Source organism: Salvelinus namaycush, chromosome 25 (genome assembly GCF_016432855.1).
Source record: "Salvelinus namaycush isolate Seneca chromosome 25, SaNama_1.0, whole genome shotgun sequence".
NCBI lineage: Eukaryota > Metazoa > Chordata > Actinopteri > Salmoniformes > Salmonidae > Salvelinus > Salvelinus namaycush.
The window spans coordinates 36,287,370-36,305,680 of NC_052331.1; the positions used below are offsets into that span (position 1 = coordinate 36,287,370).

Genomic DNA, 18,311 nt, shown 5'->3' on the forward strand with positions numbered 1-18,311 from the left:
TCGCTACTAATAGTTTTTTGGTAGATGTCTGTATCTGTAGGTCTGTTTCAGTACCATGTCATTTATTGGTCCGTGATGCTTCATGTGTTGGGTTCCGCTTTTCTCAGATACTGTGACTTTTACTGTGGTCTGAGAGAGGTGTTAGTGGGCTGACTGTGAAGGTTCTGAGAGACTGTGGGTTGAGGTCGGTGAGGAAGTAGTCTACAGTAGTCTGCTGCCAAGGGATGAGCTGTAGGTGTACCTACCAAAAGAGTCCCCTCTTAGCCTACCATTGACTATGTACAGACCCAGTGTTCGACAGAGCCTCAGGAGCTGTACTCCATTTTAGTTTTTCACTTTGTCATAGTTGTTTCTGGGGAGGGAAAGGTTGTTGCTTCCTGGTAGGTGTTTATCCCCATGACTGTTAATAGTGTCTTGTTCTTCTGCTGTTCTAGCATTCAGGTCTCCACAGACCAGTACGTTGCCTTGGGCCTGAAAGTGACTCATCTCCCCCTCTAGAATGGAGAAACTCTCTTCATTAAAGTAGGGTGACTCTGAGGGGGGAACGTCCCAGTTGAAGTCGGAAGTTTACATACACTTAGGTTGGAGTTATTAAAACTAGTTTTTCAACCACTCCACAAATTTCTTGTTAACAAACCATTGTTTTGGCAAGTCGGTTAGGCATCTACTTTGGAGGCCTGGCTGGTTGAGGTGGGCCCCTCTGCTGTGTGAGGGCAGGGCTGGGGAGGCCTGGCTGGTTGACGTGGGCCCCTCTGCTGTGTGAGGGCAGGGCTGGGGAGGCCTGGCTGGTTGACGTGGGCCCCTCTGCTGTGTGAGGGCAGGGCTGGGGAGGCCTGGCTGGTTGAGGTGGGCTCCTCTGCTGTGTGAGGGCAGGGCTGGGGAGGCCTGGCTGGTTGAGGTGGGCCCCTCTGCTGTGTGAGGGCAGGGCTGGGGAGGCCTGACTGGTTGACGTGGGCCCCTCTGCTGTGTGAGGGCAGGTCATAGTGGTGATCTAGCTGCTCCTGCAGTCTGTCCTCTGTTCTCTTTCTCTCCTGCATCCTGTCCTCTTTCTCTCCTGCAGCCTGTCCTCTGTCCTCTATTCTCTCCTGCAGCCTGTCCTCTGTTCTCTTTCTCTCCTGCAGTCTGTCCTCTGTCCTCTATTCTCTCCTGCAGCCTGTCCTCTGTTCTCTTTCTCTCCTGCAGTCTGTCCTCTGTTCTCTTTCTCTCCTGCAGTCTGTCCTCTGTTCTCTATTCTCTCCTGCAGCCTGTCCTCTGTCCTCTATTCTCTCCTGCAGTCTGTCCTCTGTTCTCTTTCTCTCCTGCAGTCTGTCCTCTGTTCTCTATTCTCTCCTGCAGCCTGTCCTCTGTCCTCTTTCTCTCCTGCAGTCTGTCCTCTGTTCTCTTTCTCTCCTGCAGCCTGTCCTCTGTTCTCTTTCTCTCCTGCAGTCTGTCCTCTGTTCTCTTTCTCTCCTGCAGCCTGTCCTCTGTTCCCTTTCTCTCCTGCAGCCTGTCCTCTGTTCTCTTTCTCTCCTGCAGTCTGTCCTCTGTTCTCTATTCTCTCCTGCAGCCTGTCCTCTGTTCTCTTTCTCTCCTGCAGTCTGTCCTCTGTTCCCTTTCTCTCCTGCAGCCTGTCCTCTGTTCCCTTTCTCTCCTGCAGCCTGTCCTCTGTTCCCTTTCTCTCCTGCAGCCTGTCCTCTGTTCTCTTTCTCTCCTGCAGTCTGTCCTCTGTTCTCTATTCTCTCCTGCAGTCTGTCCTCTGTTCTCTTTCTCTCCTGCAGTCTGTCCTCTGTTCTCTTTCTCTCCTGCAGTCTGTTCTCTTTCTCTCCTGCAGTCTGTCCTCTGTTCTCTTTCTCTCCTGCAGCCTGTCCTCTGTTCTCTTTCTCTCCTGCAGCCTGTCCTCTGTTCTCTTTCTCTCCTGCAGTCTGTCCTCTGTTCTCTTTCTCTCATGCAGTCTGTCCTCTGTTCTCTTTCTCTCCTGCAGCTCCTCTCTTAGTGTGGTCAGCTCCTTATTACTGCTCTGCCTGTCCTTTAGGAGCTCTCTCAGCTCCTTTGTTAGATCAGCCAGCTCTCTCTTGAGTCCATCTCTCTCTTGCTGAACCTCTTTCAGCTGTGTTGCAAGGCTGCTGTCCTGCTCTGTCCGCACCTTGGTTAGGAGCTCCTCTAAGGTGTGGTTGTCTGGTTGCTGTTTGCTCACGCTCTCCCTGAGCAGGACAACCTCCCCCTCCAGTTTGGTGAACTCATCCCTCATGGCAGCCATGGTGGTGAGGAGGGCCTGAGCCTGCTCTGCACTGAGGGGGTCGCTCTCCTCCTGGGGCGTGTCCTCCGCTAGGGTGGGAAGAGAGGTGCTGGATGTGCCTTTGTGGGTGGGGAGAGTAGGGGTGAGGGTGGTGCTGGTGGGAGGGCATGTCACTGGTGGTGTCCTTCTCTCTCTCCGCTCTCTCCTTAACGGTCTGAAAGTCTGTTTCAAACAGCCTAATGTTACCTTGCACCATGACAGTCCCAGTCTTGTAAAGGTTGATTGTTATCATGGTGTTGTGCTTCCACCCATTACAGACTGCTGAGCGCCATGCGTTTGGCTGGGCAGTGAGAAAGATGAGATGACTCATATCACTGTTTTTTTTGTGTAGGTCTGCAAAAAATTGTTTCTGGCCTCCACTTTAGTAGTTTCTGTTTTACTAGCTTTCCTCGTTGTGTCATTTTTGGCCTCTGGAAGGTGGAGAATGGACGCTGAGGGGGAGTGGGGACACGGTGCCTGTGGGCTCTGCTACTGCTGCTGCTCTGTTTGTAATGGCAACCTGTTTTGTTTGTCTTCTGCTCTTGCTACCTAGCTAGCTCCAATTTAGCTCAAAAAACCAGCAAAAATAGTGAAAAATATTCACACAAAAAAACCCAGAAGATATGTCTAAAGTTAGAGTACGTGCTCCTTTTTTGGTTTACTCACTCAGTTTGGTTGTTTGATGTAGTATTTTATTCCCCGTTGCTAGGTTTGTTCTAGCTCAATTTTTCTGGCTAGCTTGATAGCCTGTTGGCTAGGTTTTTGTTGTGTAGCTAGCTAGCGAGAGTCAACTTAATTTGAAGCGTAAAGTTAACTTTTTTTCTATTCTGATTGAATAGAGTTGTTCATCACTTCTTCTTTATTCATCTCATTCTAAAAATAACAAAAAACAGATAAATAAATCAGGAACTCACGTTGAGCATCTCCCCCCATTTGCTTTATTGGCATGACGTAACAATGTACATATTGCCACTTTGGATATTTACAATATTAAAATAATAAGAATCTAAATTGTCAACGGGACAACAGTAACAACAATAACCAAGGGTCAAAATAACCAGACATTCAACAATAACAATAAGCATAGAGGACATGTGGAGGTTGATTGGTCTGTCAGACACTGTCCCTCAACTTATGGCAGGCAGCAATGTAGTGCGCTGCCAACCCACAGCTCTCTGCGTCCTCCCCCAACAGGACGGGTAGCCTATTCTCATCAGAACTCATCAGAACCTTGAGTGTCATTTCCCCAAATTTCCCCAAACTCTAGTTTTATACTTTTGACATTTTGTAAGGAAATGCAGCTCTGTCTCAGGTTCTGCTGTGGTTGCTCAGCCTTCTCTCTCGCTCTCTCTCTGTTTGCTTTATTGGAATGATGTAACAATGTACATAGTGCCAAAGCTTTCTTTGGAGATTTATAATATTAACAATCAAAATTGTCAACAGTAACAACAATAACCAAGGGTCAAAATAGCCATACACTGAACAATAAGCATATAGGCCATGTGCAGGTTGATTGGTCTGTCAGACACTGTCCCTCATCTTATGGCAGGCAGCAATGTAGTGCGCTGCCAACCCACAGCTCTCTGCGTCCTCCCCCAACAGGACGGGTAGCCTACTCTCATCAGAGAGGTCTTTGAAACCTTGAATAAAGGTTTCACATTTGGGGAAATGACACTCTCTAATAGTTTTATATCTTTAACATTTTGTCAGGAAATGCAGCTCCGTCTCAGGTTCTGTTGTTGTGCAGTGGTTACATAGCCTTTTCTCTACAGGGAGACAGGCTTTCCTGTGTCTACCCTTCTCAATGGCAAGGCTGTGCTCACTGAGCCTGTACTTTGTCAAGGTTTTACTAAGGTTTTGATCAGTTACCATGGTCAATAACCCATAATGACACAGCAAAAACAGTTTAAACAAAATGTAAAAAATTTGCAAATGTATTACAATTAAAAAATGGAAAAATCACATTTACATAAGTATTCAGATCCTTTACTCAGTACTTTGTTGAAGCACCCTTGGCAACGATTACAGCCTTGAGTCTTCTTGGATATGACGCTACAAGCTTGGCACACATGTATTTGGGGAGTTTCTCCCATTTCTTCTCTGCAGGTCCTCTCAAGTTCTGTCAGGTTGGATGAGAAGTGTTTTTTGTCCTAGGCTATATGCAACACCATTTACCTTTAGCCCTTAGCCTTTAGTAGCCCTTAACCTTTAGCCCTTAGCCTTTAGCCCTTAGCCTTTAGTAGCCCTTAACCTTTAGCCCTTAGCCCTTAGCCCTTAGCCTTTAGCCCTTAGCCCTTAGCCTTTAGCCCTTAGCCTTTAGTAGCCCTTAACCTTTAGCCCTTAGCCTTTAGCCTTTAGTAGCCTTTAGCCCTTAGCACAGACCCCTGTTAATTCGGCTACAGATGGCGTTCAGCCTGGGCTGTGGCTTTTTACCACCAAATGGCTGACATTCTTTGGCTGTTTTAGAAGTATTTCTGTGTTATGCAAAACACATGGACCAAGTCCCAAATGGTACCCTAGTCTCTGCATAGTGCCACTGGTCTCTGCGTGGTGCCCTACTTTAGACCAGGGCCCATAGGGGACGCAAGCATGGAGTTTCTGTAGAACCAGATACCAAGCAGATGGATGGGAGGGGTGACTGTGTTAGCTCTGTAATGCTGAAGCCTGTATTGAATCATATGGAAGGCAGCTGGGATGTGAGGTCAGAGAAGTTATGACAGGGTTTTATGACATCGCTATGTACGCATAGCATAGAATTTAAAACTAGGCCATATACAGCTATATGTTGTGCTTTTACTATGTAGGAGTGATTTGTCATTCGTACCTGCATTCTGGGGCGGCAGGGTAGCCTAGTGGTTAGAGCGTTTGGACTAGTAACCGAAAGGTTGCAAGATCGAATCCCCGAGCTGACAAGGTAAAAATCTGTCGTTCTGTTTCTGAACAAAGGCAGTTAACCCACCGTTCCTAGGCCGTCATTGAAAATAAGAATTTGTTCTTAACTGACTCCCCTAGTTAAATAAATAAAGGTAAAATAAAAAAAGTTAATTTAAGCTGCTATATGTCACGCTTCTAGGGGTACTGAATGTGTCATTCATACCTGTCCTTGATTTCTCATCGCTTAGTGTAGGGTGGGTCTCCAGTCTAGAGGCCAGTCTTAAGACTGTCCTAGTCAACTCACAAGAATACATATGGAGTCTATGGGACTGCTTAACCGGGCAACCTCAATTATCAAAGCGCCGTCATCCCGCCACTGTTTTGGTAAACAGCTGAGGTAATGGGGCTGGAAATTTAACCACTCTCAAATTCATTAGGTAAAATTAATTTACCAATCGCTGACTGCCCATTTTCTAACTGTGTGAATAATTCTTCCTCTGATTCACCCCTCCCATCCATCTGCTTGGTATCTGGTTCTACAGAAACCCCATGCCTGCGTCCCCTATGGGCCCTGGTCTAAAGTAGTGCACTACCCCTATGAGCCCTGTTAGGTCATGTGGTTAGGACGTGTAATAACAACAGTAGAAACTATTTGATAGATGCTCCTCCTGTACTACCTCTCCAGGCCCAGAGGTGGCGCTGTCTGAGGAGGAGGATGTTGACCTGACGCTGCAGAAGAACGACAGCGGGGTGGAGTCAGCTCTGCTCTATGCCAAGGCCTGGTCTAAGTACACCAAAGATCTGCTGGCCTGGGTCGACAAGCGCCTGGGACTGGGTTAGTTAGACACCTGCAAGCATGCACACACTCACGACCTACACACACACACACACACACACACATACACAACTCACACATACACATACACGGCTCGCACACCTGGCTAAGAAATACCTCAGGCCCAACTCATAGTGCAGTGAAAAGGTATTTACTGCCGATCTTCAGTCAAAACCGACTAATTTAAATAAATGGAATCAAAATGTTCATACTCATTTCATTAATTTAATTAACAAGTTGTGTGTAACACCAAATGCCTCTGTGTGAAAAAAGTAATTGCTCCCCTTTTACACTGAATAAGTGGTTGTTCCACCTTTAGCTGTAATGACTCCAACCAAACACTTCCTGTAAATGTTGATCAGTCTCTCACGTCGCTGTGGAGGGAAATTTTGGCCCACGTCCATGTTAGTGGACATACACTATAAATACAAAAGTATGTGGACACCCCTTCAAATGAGTGGATTTGGCTAATTCAGCCACACCTGTTGCTGACTGGTGTATAAAATCGAGCACACAGCCATGCAGTCTCCATAGACAAACATTGGCAGTAGAATGGCCTTACTGAAGAGCTCAGTGACTTTCAACGTGGGACGTGGTTATAGGATGCCACCTTTCCAACAAGTCAGTTTGTAAAATATATGCCCTGCTAGAGCTGCCCCGGTCAACTGTAAGTGCTGTTATTGTGAAGTGGAAACGTCTAGGAGCGACAACGGCTCAGCCGTGAAGTGGTAGGCCACACAAGCTCACAGAACGGGACCACCAAGTGCTGAAGCGCATAGCGCGTAAATATCGTCTGTACTAGGTTGCACAAACGTCCTCTGGAAGCAACGTCAGCACAATAACTGTTCGTCGGGAGTTTCATGAAATGGGTTTCCATGGCCGAGCATCTGCACACAAGCCTAAGATCACCATGCGCAATGCCAAGCGTCGGCTGGAGTGGTGTAGAGCTCGCCGCCATTGGACCCTGTAGCAGTGAAAATGTGTTCTCTGGAGGGATGAATCACGCTTCACCATCTGGCAGTCCGACGGAAGAATCTTGGTTTGGCGGATGTCAGGAGAACGCTGCCTGCCCGAATGCATAGTGCCAACTGTAAAGTTTGGTGGAGGAGGAATAATGGTCTGGGGCTGTTTTTCATGCTTTGGGCTCGGCCCCTTTAGTTCCAGTGAAGGGAAATCTTAACGCTACGTGTTAGTGGACGGACGTGCTTACTAATTTGTGAACAAACAACACATCCACACTGACTTATCTGCTATCTCTCCCCCCCCAGACATTGAATGTGCCAAGAGCTGTGCCAAAATGGCAGAATCTGCAAAGATGCTGGCGAGTCAACAGGTAATATGTTTTAGAATAATTCACCACAAGCACAGATCACGGATATACACTGGGTGTACAAAGCATTAGGAACACCTTCCTAATATTGAGTTGCACCCCCTCCCCTTTTCCCTCAGAACAGCCTCAATTTGTCAAGGCATGGACTCTACAAGGTGTCGAAAGTGTTCCCACAGGGATGCTGACCCATGTTGACTCCAATGCTTCTCACAGTTGTGTCAAGTTGGCTGTTTTTTTTTTCTCAAACCGGTGCACCTGGCACCAACTACCATACCCTGTTTAAAGGCACTTCAATCTTTTGTCTTGCCCATTCACCCTCTGAATGGCACACACACACACACACAATCCATGTGCCAATTGTCTCAAAGCTTAAGAAGCCTTCTTTTAACCTGTCTCCTCCCCTTCGTCTACACTGATTTGAAGTGGGTTTAACCTACATTCACCTGCTGTGGTCTGTCATGGAAAGAGCAGGTGTTCCTAATGTTTTGTACACTCGGTGGGTGTCTATACTTTAAAACTGCAGCTCAACAGATTAAAACATAGCTTACCCTCTTAAAGGGCAACTGATGGCAGTGAACAACTTGACTGATAGAAAACAGCTCTATGTGCATCGATATTAGTCCAACATTTGATTCTAGTGTCAAAATTAACTACAAAGTGTAAATGAGATAATTTTGTTCATAAAGTCAGTCTCGTCCAAAACTGAGTTTTGTAAGTGAGTTCGTTATGACTGACTTGAGGGTTTTGGGGTTTTTGATATATATCTTTTTGCGACAATGACCACTAACACGCGATAAACAGCTGCAGTCATTGCTCTCTATCCCAATCCTGCTGCAGAACCAGACAGTGAGACAGACCGGCCCAGCAGCGCAGGGGATCGGACATTGTTTAAATAAGACGACACGTCGTCCCATTTTGTGTCTTGAGACATACTTCACCAAAACACCTTAGCTAGATGTAAAAAATTGCTCGGCTAAAACCTTGTCAAAACGAATTAAAGATTTCATGAGATTTCATTACTTTAGAGATTCTGACTATTTTGAGGAAGTGATCTTCATTTGGTTCCTAATTTGAAGAAAAAAAACATCAGTAACTGCCTCGTCACAACCACATCCCCAAAAAAAACAGAAATCTCGTTTTTCTTAAATGAGCAACAGAGAAACGTGGAATCGGTGTGTTCAGTCTCTCTTTGAAGTGCACACACAGGACGAGAATGTGACTAATTATTCTTTTTTCCTTAATGTCTGTTTGTCTGGCCCACAGGACTACATGCCATTCAGGGATACCTATATCTCTACGTTTAAGAATGACACAGAGTACAGCCAACTCCTCCTGCAGACGGCCACTGCCCTGCAGACCAACAAATTCATTCAGGTAGGAATGACGCTCTGTAACACACTAGTACGGGTAGGACTGACGCTCTATAACACACTAGTACAGGTAGGACTGACGCTATAACACACTAGTACAGGTAGGACTGACGCTCTGTAACACACTAGTACAGGTAGGACTGACGCTCTGTAACACACTAGTACAGGTAGGACTGACGCTCTGTAACACACTAGTACAGGTAGGACTGACGCTCTATAACACACTAGTACAGGTAGGACTGACGCTCTATAACACACTAGTACAGGTAGGACTGACGCTATAACACACTAGTACAGGTAGGACTGACGCTCTATAACACACTAGTACAGGTAGGACTGACGCTCTATAACACACTAGTACAGGTAGGACACGCTGTGTAACACACTGGTACAGGTAGGACTGACGCTGTATAACACACTGGTACAGGTAGGACTGACGCTCTGTAACACACTAGTACAGGTAGGACTGACGCTGTATAACACACTAGTACAGGTAGGACTGATGCTGTATAACACACTAGTACAGGTAGGACTGACGCTCTGTAACACACTAGTACAGGTAGGACTGACGCTCTGTAACACACTAGTACAGGTAGGACTGACGCTCTATAACACACTAGTACAGGTAGGACTGACGCTGTATAACACACTAGTACAGGTAGGACTGACGCTCTGTAACACACTAGTACAGGTAGGACTGACGCTCTGTAACACACTAGTACAGGTAGGACTGACGCTCTATAACACACTAGTACAGGTAGGACTGACGCTCTGTAACACACTAGTACAGGTAGGACTGACGCTCTATAACACACTAGTACAGGTAGGACTGACGCTCTATAACACACTAGTACAGGTAGGACTGACGCTCTGTAACACACTAGTACAGGTAGGACTGACGCTCTGTAACACACTAGTACAGGTAGGACTGACGCTCTGTAACACACTAGTACAGGTAGGACTGACGCTGTATAACACACTAGTACAGGTAGGACTGACGCTCTATAACACACTAGTACAGGTAGGACTGACGCTCTATAACACACTAGTACAGGTAGGACTGACGCTCTATAACACACTAGTACAGGTAGGACTGACGCTCTGTAACACACTAGTACAGGTAGTACTGACACTCTATAACACACTAGTACAGGTAGGACGGACGAGGTAGGACTGACGCTCTATAACACACTGGTACAGGTAGGACTGACGCTCTGTAACACACTAGTACAGGTAGGACTGACGCTCTGTAACACACTAGTACAGGTAGTACTGACACTCTATAACACACTAGTACAGGTAGGACGGACGAGGTAGGACTGACGCTCTATAACACACTGGTACAGGTAGGACTGACGCTCTGTAACACACTAGTACAGGTAGGACTGACGCTCTGTAACACACTAGTACAGGTAGGACTGACGCTCTATAACACACTAGTACAGGTAGGACTGACGCTCTATAACACACTGGTACAGGTAGGACTGACGCTCTGTAACACACTAGTACAGGTAGGACTGACGCTCTATAACACACTAGTACAGGTAGGACTGACGCTCTGTAACACACTAGTACAGGTAGGACTGACGCTCTGTAACACACTAGTACAGGTAGGACTGACGCTGTATAACACACTAGTACAGGTAGGACTGACGCTCTGTAACACACTAGTACAGGTAGGACTGACGCTGTATAACACACTAGTACAGGTAGGACTGACGCTCTGTAACACACTAGTACAGGTAGGACTGACGCTATAACACACTAATACAGGTAGGACTGACGCTCTGTAACACACTAGTACAGGTAGTACTGACACTCTGTAACACACTAGTACAGGTAGGACTGACGCTCTATAACACACTAGTACAGGTAGGACTGACGCTGTATAACACACTAGTACAGGTAGGACTGACGCTCTGTAACACACTAGTACAGGTAGGACTGACGCTCTGTAACACACTAGTACAGGTAGGACTGACGCTGTATAACACACTAGTACAGGTAGGACTGACGCTCTGTAACACACTAGTACAGGTAGGACTGACGCTCTGTAACACACTAGTACAGGTAGGACTGACGCTCTGTAACACACTAGTACAGGTAGGACTGACGCTCTGTAACACACTAGTACAGGTAGGACTGACGCTCTATAACACACTGGTACAGGTAGGACTGACGCTCTATAACACACTAGTACAGGTAGGACACGCTGTATAACACACTGGTACAGGTAGGACTGACGCTGTATAACACACTAGTACAGGTAGGACTGACGCTCTGTAACACACTAGTACAGGTAGGACTGACGCTGTATAACACACTAGTACAGGTAGGACTGACGCTGTATAACACACTAGTACAGGTAGGACTGACGCTGTATAACACACTAGTACAGGTAGGACTGATGCTGTATAACACACTAGTACAGGTAGGACTGACGCTCTGTAACACACTAGTACAGGTAGGACTGACGCTCTGTAACACACTAGTACAGGTAGGACTGACGCTCTATAACACACTAGTACAGGTAGGACTGACGCTGTATAACACACTAGTACAGGTAGGACTGACGCTCTGTAACACACTAGTACAGGTAGGACTGACGCTCTGTAACACACTAGTACAGGTAGGACTGACGCTCTATAACACACTAGTACAGGTAGGACTGACGCTCTGTAACACACTAGTACAGGTAGGACTGACGCTCTATAACACACTAGTACAGGTAGGACTGACGCTCTGTAACACACTAGTACAGGTAGGACTGACGCTCTATAACACACTAGTACAGGTAGGACTGACGCTCTGTAACACACTAGTACAGGTAGGACTGACGCTCTGTAACACACTAGTACAGGTAGGACTGACGCTCTGTAACACACTAGTACAGGTAGGACTGACGCTGTATAACACACTAGTACAGGTAGGACTGACGCTCTATAACACACTAGTACAGGTAGGACTGACGCTGTATAACACACTAGTACAGGTAGGACTGACGCTCTATAACACACTAGTACAGGTAGGACTGACGCTCTATAACACACTAGTACAGGTAGGACTGACGCTCTGTAACACACTAGTACAGGTAGTACTGACACTCTATAACACACTAGTACAGGTAGGACGGACGAGGTAGGACTGACGCTCTATAACACACTGGTACAGGTAGGACTGACGCTCTGTAACACACTAGTACAGGTAGGACTGACGCTCTGTAACACACTAGTACAGGTAGGACTGACGCTCTATAACACACTAGTACAGGTAGGACTGACGCTCTATAACACACTGGTACAGGTAGGACTGACGCTCTGTAACACACTAGTACAGGTAGGACTGACGCTCTGTAACACACTAGTACAGGTAGGACTGACGCTCTGTAACACACTAGTACAGGTAGGACTGACGCTCTGTAACACACTAGTACAGGTAGGACTGACGCTCTATAACACACTAGTACAGGTAGGACTGACGCTCTGTAACACACTAGTACAGGTAGGACTGACGCTCTGTAACACACTAGTACAGGTAGGACTGACGCTGTATAACACACTAGTACAGGTAGGACTGACGCTCTGTAACACACTAGTACAGGTAGGACTGACGCTGTATAACACACTAGTACAGGTAGGACTGACGCTCTGTAACACACTAGTACAGGTAGGACTGACGCTCTGTAACACACTAGTACAGGTAGGACTGACGCTCTGTAACACACTAGTACAGGTAGGACTGACGCTCTGTAACACACTAGTACAGGTAGGACTGACGCTCTATAACACACTGGTACAGGTAGGACTGACGCTCTGTAACACACTAGTACAGGTAGGACTGACGCTCTGTAACACACTAGTACAGGTAGGACTGACGCTCTGTAACACACTAGTACAGGTAGGACTGACGCTCTGTAACACACTAGTACAGGTAGGACTGACGCTCTATAACACACTAGTACAGGTAGGACTGACGCTCTGTAACACACTAGTACAGGTAGGACTGACGCTCTGTAACACACTAGTACAGGTAGGACTGACGCTGTATAACACACTAGTACAGGTAGGACTGACGCTCTGTAACACACTAGTACAGGTAGGACTGACGCTGTATAACACACTAGTACAGGTAGGACTGACGCTCTGTAACACACTAGTACAGGTAGGACTGACGCTATAACACACTAATACAGGTAGGACTGACGCTCTGTAACACACTAGTACAGGTAGTACTGACACTCTGTAACACACTAGTACAGGTAGGACTGACGCTCTATAACACACTAGTACAGGTAGGACTGACGCTGTATAACACACTAGTACAGGTAGGACTGACGCTCTGTAACACACTAGTACAGGTAGGACTGACGCTCTGTAACACACTAGTACAGGTAGGACTGACGCTGTATAACACACTAGTACAGGTAGGACTGACGCTCTGTAACACACTAGTACAGGTAGGACTGACGCTCTGTAACACACTAGTACAGGTAGGACTGACGCTCTGTAACACACTAGTACAGGTAGGACTGACGCTCTGTAACACACTAGTACAGGTAGGACTGACGCTCTATAACACACTGGTACAGGTAGGACTGACGCTCTATAACACACTAGTACAGGTAGGACACGCTGTATAACACACTGGTACAGGTAGGACTGACGCTGTATAACACACTAGTACAGGTAGGACTGACGCTCTGTAACACACTAGTACAGGTAGGACTGACGCTGTATAACACACTAGTACAGGTAGGACTGACGCTGTATAACACACTAGTACAGGTAGGACTGACGCTGTATAACACACTAGTACAGGTAGGACTGATGCTGTATAACACACTAGTACAGGTAGGACTGACGCTCTGTAACACACTAGTACAGGTAGGACTGACGCTCTGTAACACACTAGTACAGGTAGGACTGACGCTCTATAACACACTAGTACAGGTAGGACTGACGCTGTATAACACACTAGTACAGGTAGGACTGACGCTCTGTAACACACTAGTACAGGTAGGACTGACGCTCTGTAACACACTAGTACAGGTAGGACTGACGCTCTATAACACACTAGTACAGGTAGGACTGACGCTCTGTAACACACTAGTACAGGTAGGACTGACGCTCTATAACACACTAGTACAGGTAGGACTGACGCTCTGTAACACACTAGTACAGGTAGGACTGACGCTCTGTAACACACTAGTACAGGTAGGACTGACGCTCTGTAACACACTAGTACAGGTAGGACTGACGCTGTATAACACACTAGTACAGGTAGGACTGACGCTCTATAACACACTAGTACAGGTAGGACTGACGCTCTATAACACACTAGTACAGGTAGGACTGACGCTCTGTAACACACTAGTACAGGTAGTACTGACACTCTATAACACACTAGTACAGGTAGGACGGACGAGGTAGGACTGACGCTCTATAACACACTGGTACAGGTAGGACTGACGCTCTGTAACACACTAGTACAGGTAGGACTGACGCTCTGTAACACACTAGTACAGGTAGGACTGACGCTCTGTAACACACTAGTACAGGTAGGACTGACGCTCTATAACACACTGGTACAGGTAGGACTGACGCTCTGTAACACACTAGTACAGGTAGGACTGACGCTCTGTAACACACTAGTACAGGTAGGACTGACGCTCTGTAACACACTAGTACAGGTAGGACTGACGCTCTGTAACACACTAGTACAGGTAGGACTGACGCTCTATAACACACTAGTACAGGTAGGACTGACGCTCTGTAACACACTAGTACAGGTAGGACTGACGCTCTGTAACACACTAGTACAGGTAGGACTGACGCTGTATAACACACTAGTACAGGTAGGACTGACGCTCTGTAACACACTAGTACAGGTAGGACTGACGCTGTATAACACACTAGTACAGGTAGGACTGACGCTCTGTAACACACTAGTACAGGTAGGACTGACGCTATAACACACTAATACAGGTAGGACTGACGCTCTGTAACACACTAGTACAGGTAGTACTGACACTCTGTAACACACTAGTACAGGTAGGACTGACGCTCTATAACACACTAGTACAGGTAGGACTGACGCTGTATAACACACTAGTACAGGTAGGACTGACGCTCTGTAACACACTAGTACAGGTAGGACTGACGCTCTGTAACACACTAGTACAGGTAGGACTGACGCTGTATAACACACTAGTACAGGTAGGACTGACGCTCTGTAACACACTAGTACAGGTAGGACTGACGCTCTGTAACACACTAGTACAGGTAGGACTGACGCTCTGTAACACACTAGTACAGGTAGGACTGACGCTCTGTAACACACTAGTACAGGTAGGACTGACGCTCTATAACACACTGGTACAGGTAGGACTGACGCTCTATAACACACTAGTACAGGTAGGACTGACGCTGTATAACACACTAGTACAGGTAGGACTGACGCTCTGTAACACACTAGTACAGGTAGGACTGACGCTCTGTAACACACTAGTACAGGTAGGACTGACGCTCTATAACACACTAGTACAGGTAGGACTGACGCTCTGTAACACACTAGTACAGGTAGGACTGACGCTCTATAACACACTAGTACAGGTAGGACTGACGCTCTGTAACACACTAGTACAGGTAGGACTGACGCTCTGTAACACACTAGTACAGGTAGGACTGACGCTCTGTAACACACTAGTACAGGTAGGACTGACGCTGTATAACACACTAGTACAGGTAGGACTGACGCTCTATAACACACTAGTACAGGTAGGACTGACGCTCTATAACACACTAGTACAGGTAGGACTGACGCTCTGTAACACACTAGTACAGGTAGTACTGACACTCTATAACACACTAGTACAGGTAGGACGGACGAGGTAGGACTGACGCTCTATAACACACTGGTACAGGTAGGACTGACGCTCTGTAACACACTAGTACAGGTAGGACTGACGCTCTGTAACACACTAGTACAGGTAGGACTGACGCTCTATAACACACTAGTACAGGTAGGACTGACGCTCTATAACACACTGGTACAGGTAGGACTGACGCTCTGTAACACACTAGTACAGGTAGGACTGACGCTCTGTAACACACTAGTACAGGTAGGACTGACGCTCTGTAACACACTAGTACAGGTAGGACTGACGCTCTGTAACACACTAGTACAGGTAGGACTGACGCTCTATAACACACTAGTACAGGTAGGACTGACGCTCTGTAACACACTAGTACAGGTAGGACTGACGCTCTGTAACACACTAGTACAGGTAGGACTGACGCTGTATAACACACTAGTACAGGTAGGACTGACGCTCTGTAACACACTAGTACAGGTAGGACTGACGCTGTATAACACACTAGTACAGGTAGGACTGACGCTCTGTAACACACTAGTACAGGTAGGACTGACGCTATAACACACTAATACAGGTAGGACTGACGCTCTGTAACACACTAGTACAGGTAGTACTGACACTCTGTAACACACTAGTACAGGTAGGACTGACGCTCTGTAACACACTAGTACAGGTAGGACTGACGCTCTGTAACACACTAGTACAGGTAGGACTGACGCTCTGTAACACACTAGTACAGGTAGGACTGACGCTCTGTAACACACTAGTACAGGTAGGACTGACGCTCTATAACACACTGGTACAGGTAGGACTGACGCTCTGTAACACACTAGTACAGGTAGGACTGACGCTCTATAACACACTAGTACAGGTAGGACTGACGCTCTATAACACACTAGTACAGGTAGGACTGACGCTCTATAACACACTAGTACAGGTAGGACTGACGCTCTATAACACACTAGTACAGGTAGGACTGACGCTGTGTAACACACTGGTACAGGTAGGACTGACGCTATAACACACTAGTACAGGTAGGACTGACGCTCTATAACACACTAGTACAGGTAGGACTGACGCTCTGTAACACACTAGTACAGGTAGGACTGACGCGCTATAACACACTAGTACAGGTAGGACTGACGCTCTATAACACACTAGTACAGGTAGGACTGACGCTCTATAACACACTAGTACAGGTAGGACTGACGCTCTATAACACACTAGTACAGGTAGGACTGACGCTCTGTAACACACTAGTACAGGTAGGACTGACGCTCTATAACACACTAGTACAGGTAGGACTGACGCTCTATAACACACTAGTACAGGTAGGACTGACGCTCTATAACACACTAGTACAGGTAGGACTTATAACACACTAGTACAGGTAGGACACGCTGTGTAACACACTAGTACAGGTAGGACTGACGCTGTATAACACACTGGTACAGGTAGGACTGACGCTCTGTAACACACTAGTACAGGTAGGACTGACGCTCTGTAACACACTAGTACAGGTAGGACTGACGCTCTATAACACACTAGTACAGGTAGGACGGACGAGGTAGGACTGACGCTCTATAACACACTGGTACAGGTAGGACTGACGCTCTGTAACACACTAGTACAGGTAGGACTGACGCTCTGTAACACACTAGTACAGGTAGGACTGACGCTGTATAACACACTAGTACAGGTAGGACTGACGCTCTATAACACACTAGTACAGGTAGGACTGACGCTCTATAACACACTAGTACAGGTAGGACTGACGCTCTGTAACACACTAGTACAGGTAGTACTGACACTCTATAACACACTAGTACAGGTAGGACTGATGCTGTATAACACACTAGTACAGGTAGGACTGACGCTCTGTAACACACTAGTACAGGTAGGACTGACGCTCTGTAACACACTAGTACAGGTAGGACTGACGCTCTATAACACACTAGTACAGGTAGGACTGACGCTGTATAACACACTAGTACAGGTAGGACTGACGCTCTGTAACACACTAGTACAGGTAGGACTGACGCTCTGTAACACACTAGTACAGGTAGGACTGACGCTCTATAACACACTAGTACAGGTAGGACTGACGCTCTATAACACACTAGTACAGGTAGGACTGACGCTCTATAACACACTAGTACAGGTAGGACTGACGCTCTGTAACACACTAGTACAGGTAGGACTGACGCTCTGTAACACACTAGTACAGGTAGGACTGACGCTCTGTAACACACTAGTACAGGTAGGACTGACGCTCTGTAACACACTAGTACAGGTAGGACTGACGCTCTGTAACACACTAGTACAGGTAGGACTGACGCTGTATAACACACTAGTACAGGTAGGACTGACGCTCTATAACACACTAGTACAGGTAGGACTGACGCTCTATAACACACTAGTACAGGTAGGACTGACGCTCTGTAACACACTAGTACAGGTAGGACTGACGCTCTATAACACACTAGTACAGGTAGGACTGACGCTCTGTAACACACTAGTACAGGTAGGACTGACGCTCTGTAACACACTAGTACAGGTAGGACTGACGCTCTGTAACACACTAGTACAGGTAGGACTGACGCTGTATAACACACTAGTACAGGTAGGACTGACGCTCTATAACACACTAGTACAGGTAGGACTGACGCTCTATAACACACTAGTACAGGTAGGACTGACGCTCTGTAACACACTAGTACAGGTAGTACTGACACTCTATAACACACTAGTACAGGTAGGACGGACGAGGTAGG

The 18,311-nt window shown here is 46.8% G+C and overlaps 1 protein-coding gene across 2 annotated transcripts in view; it reads left to right on the top strand.

Annotated features, from left to right (window-relative positions):
• Positions 1-18,311, top strand: part of LOC120020685 (rho GTPase-activating protein 29-like) — a 72,253-nt gene that overhangs the window by 25,211 nt on the left and 28,731 nt on the right. For both annotated transcript variants that reach the window (XM_038964389.1, XM_038964390.1), the window contains 3 exons: positions 5,814-5,963; positions 7,232-7,296; positions 8,557-8,667. In XM_038964389.1, the coding sequence (XP_038820317.1) occupies positions 5,814-5,963; positions 7,232-7,296; positions 8,557-8,667 (326 nt within the window). The remainder of the gene's footprint in view (positions 1-5,813; positions 5,964-7,231; positions 7,297-8,556; positions 8,668-18,311) is intronic.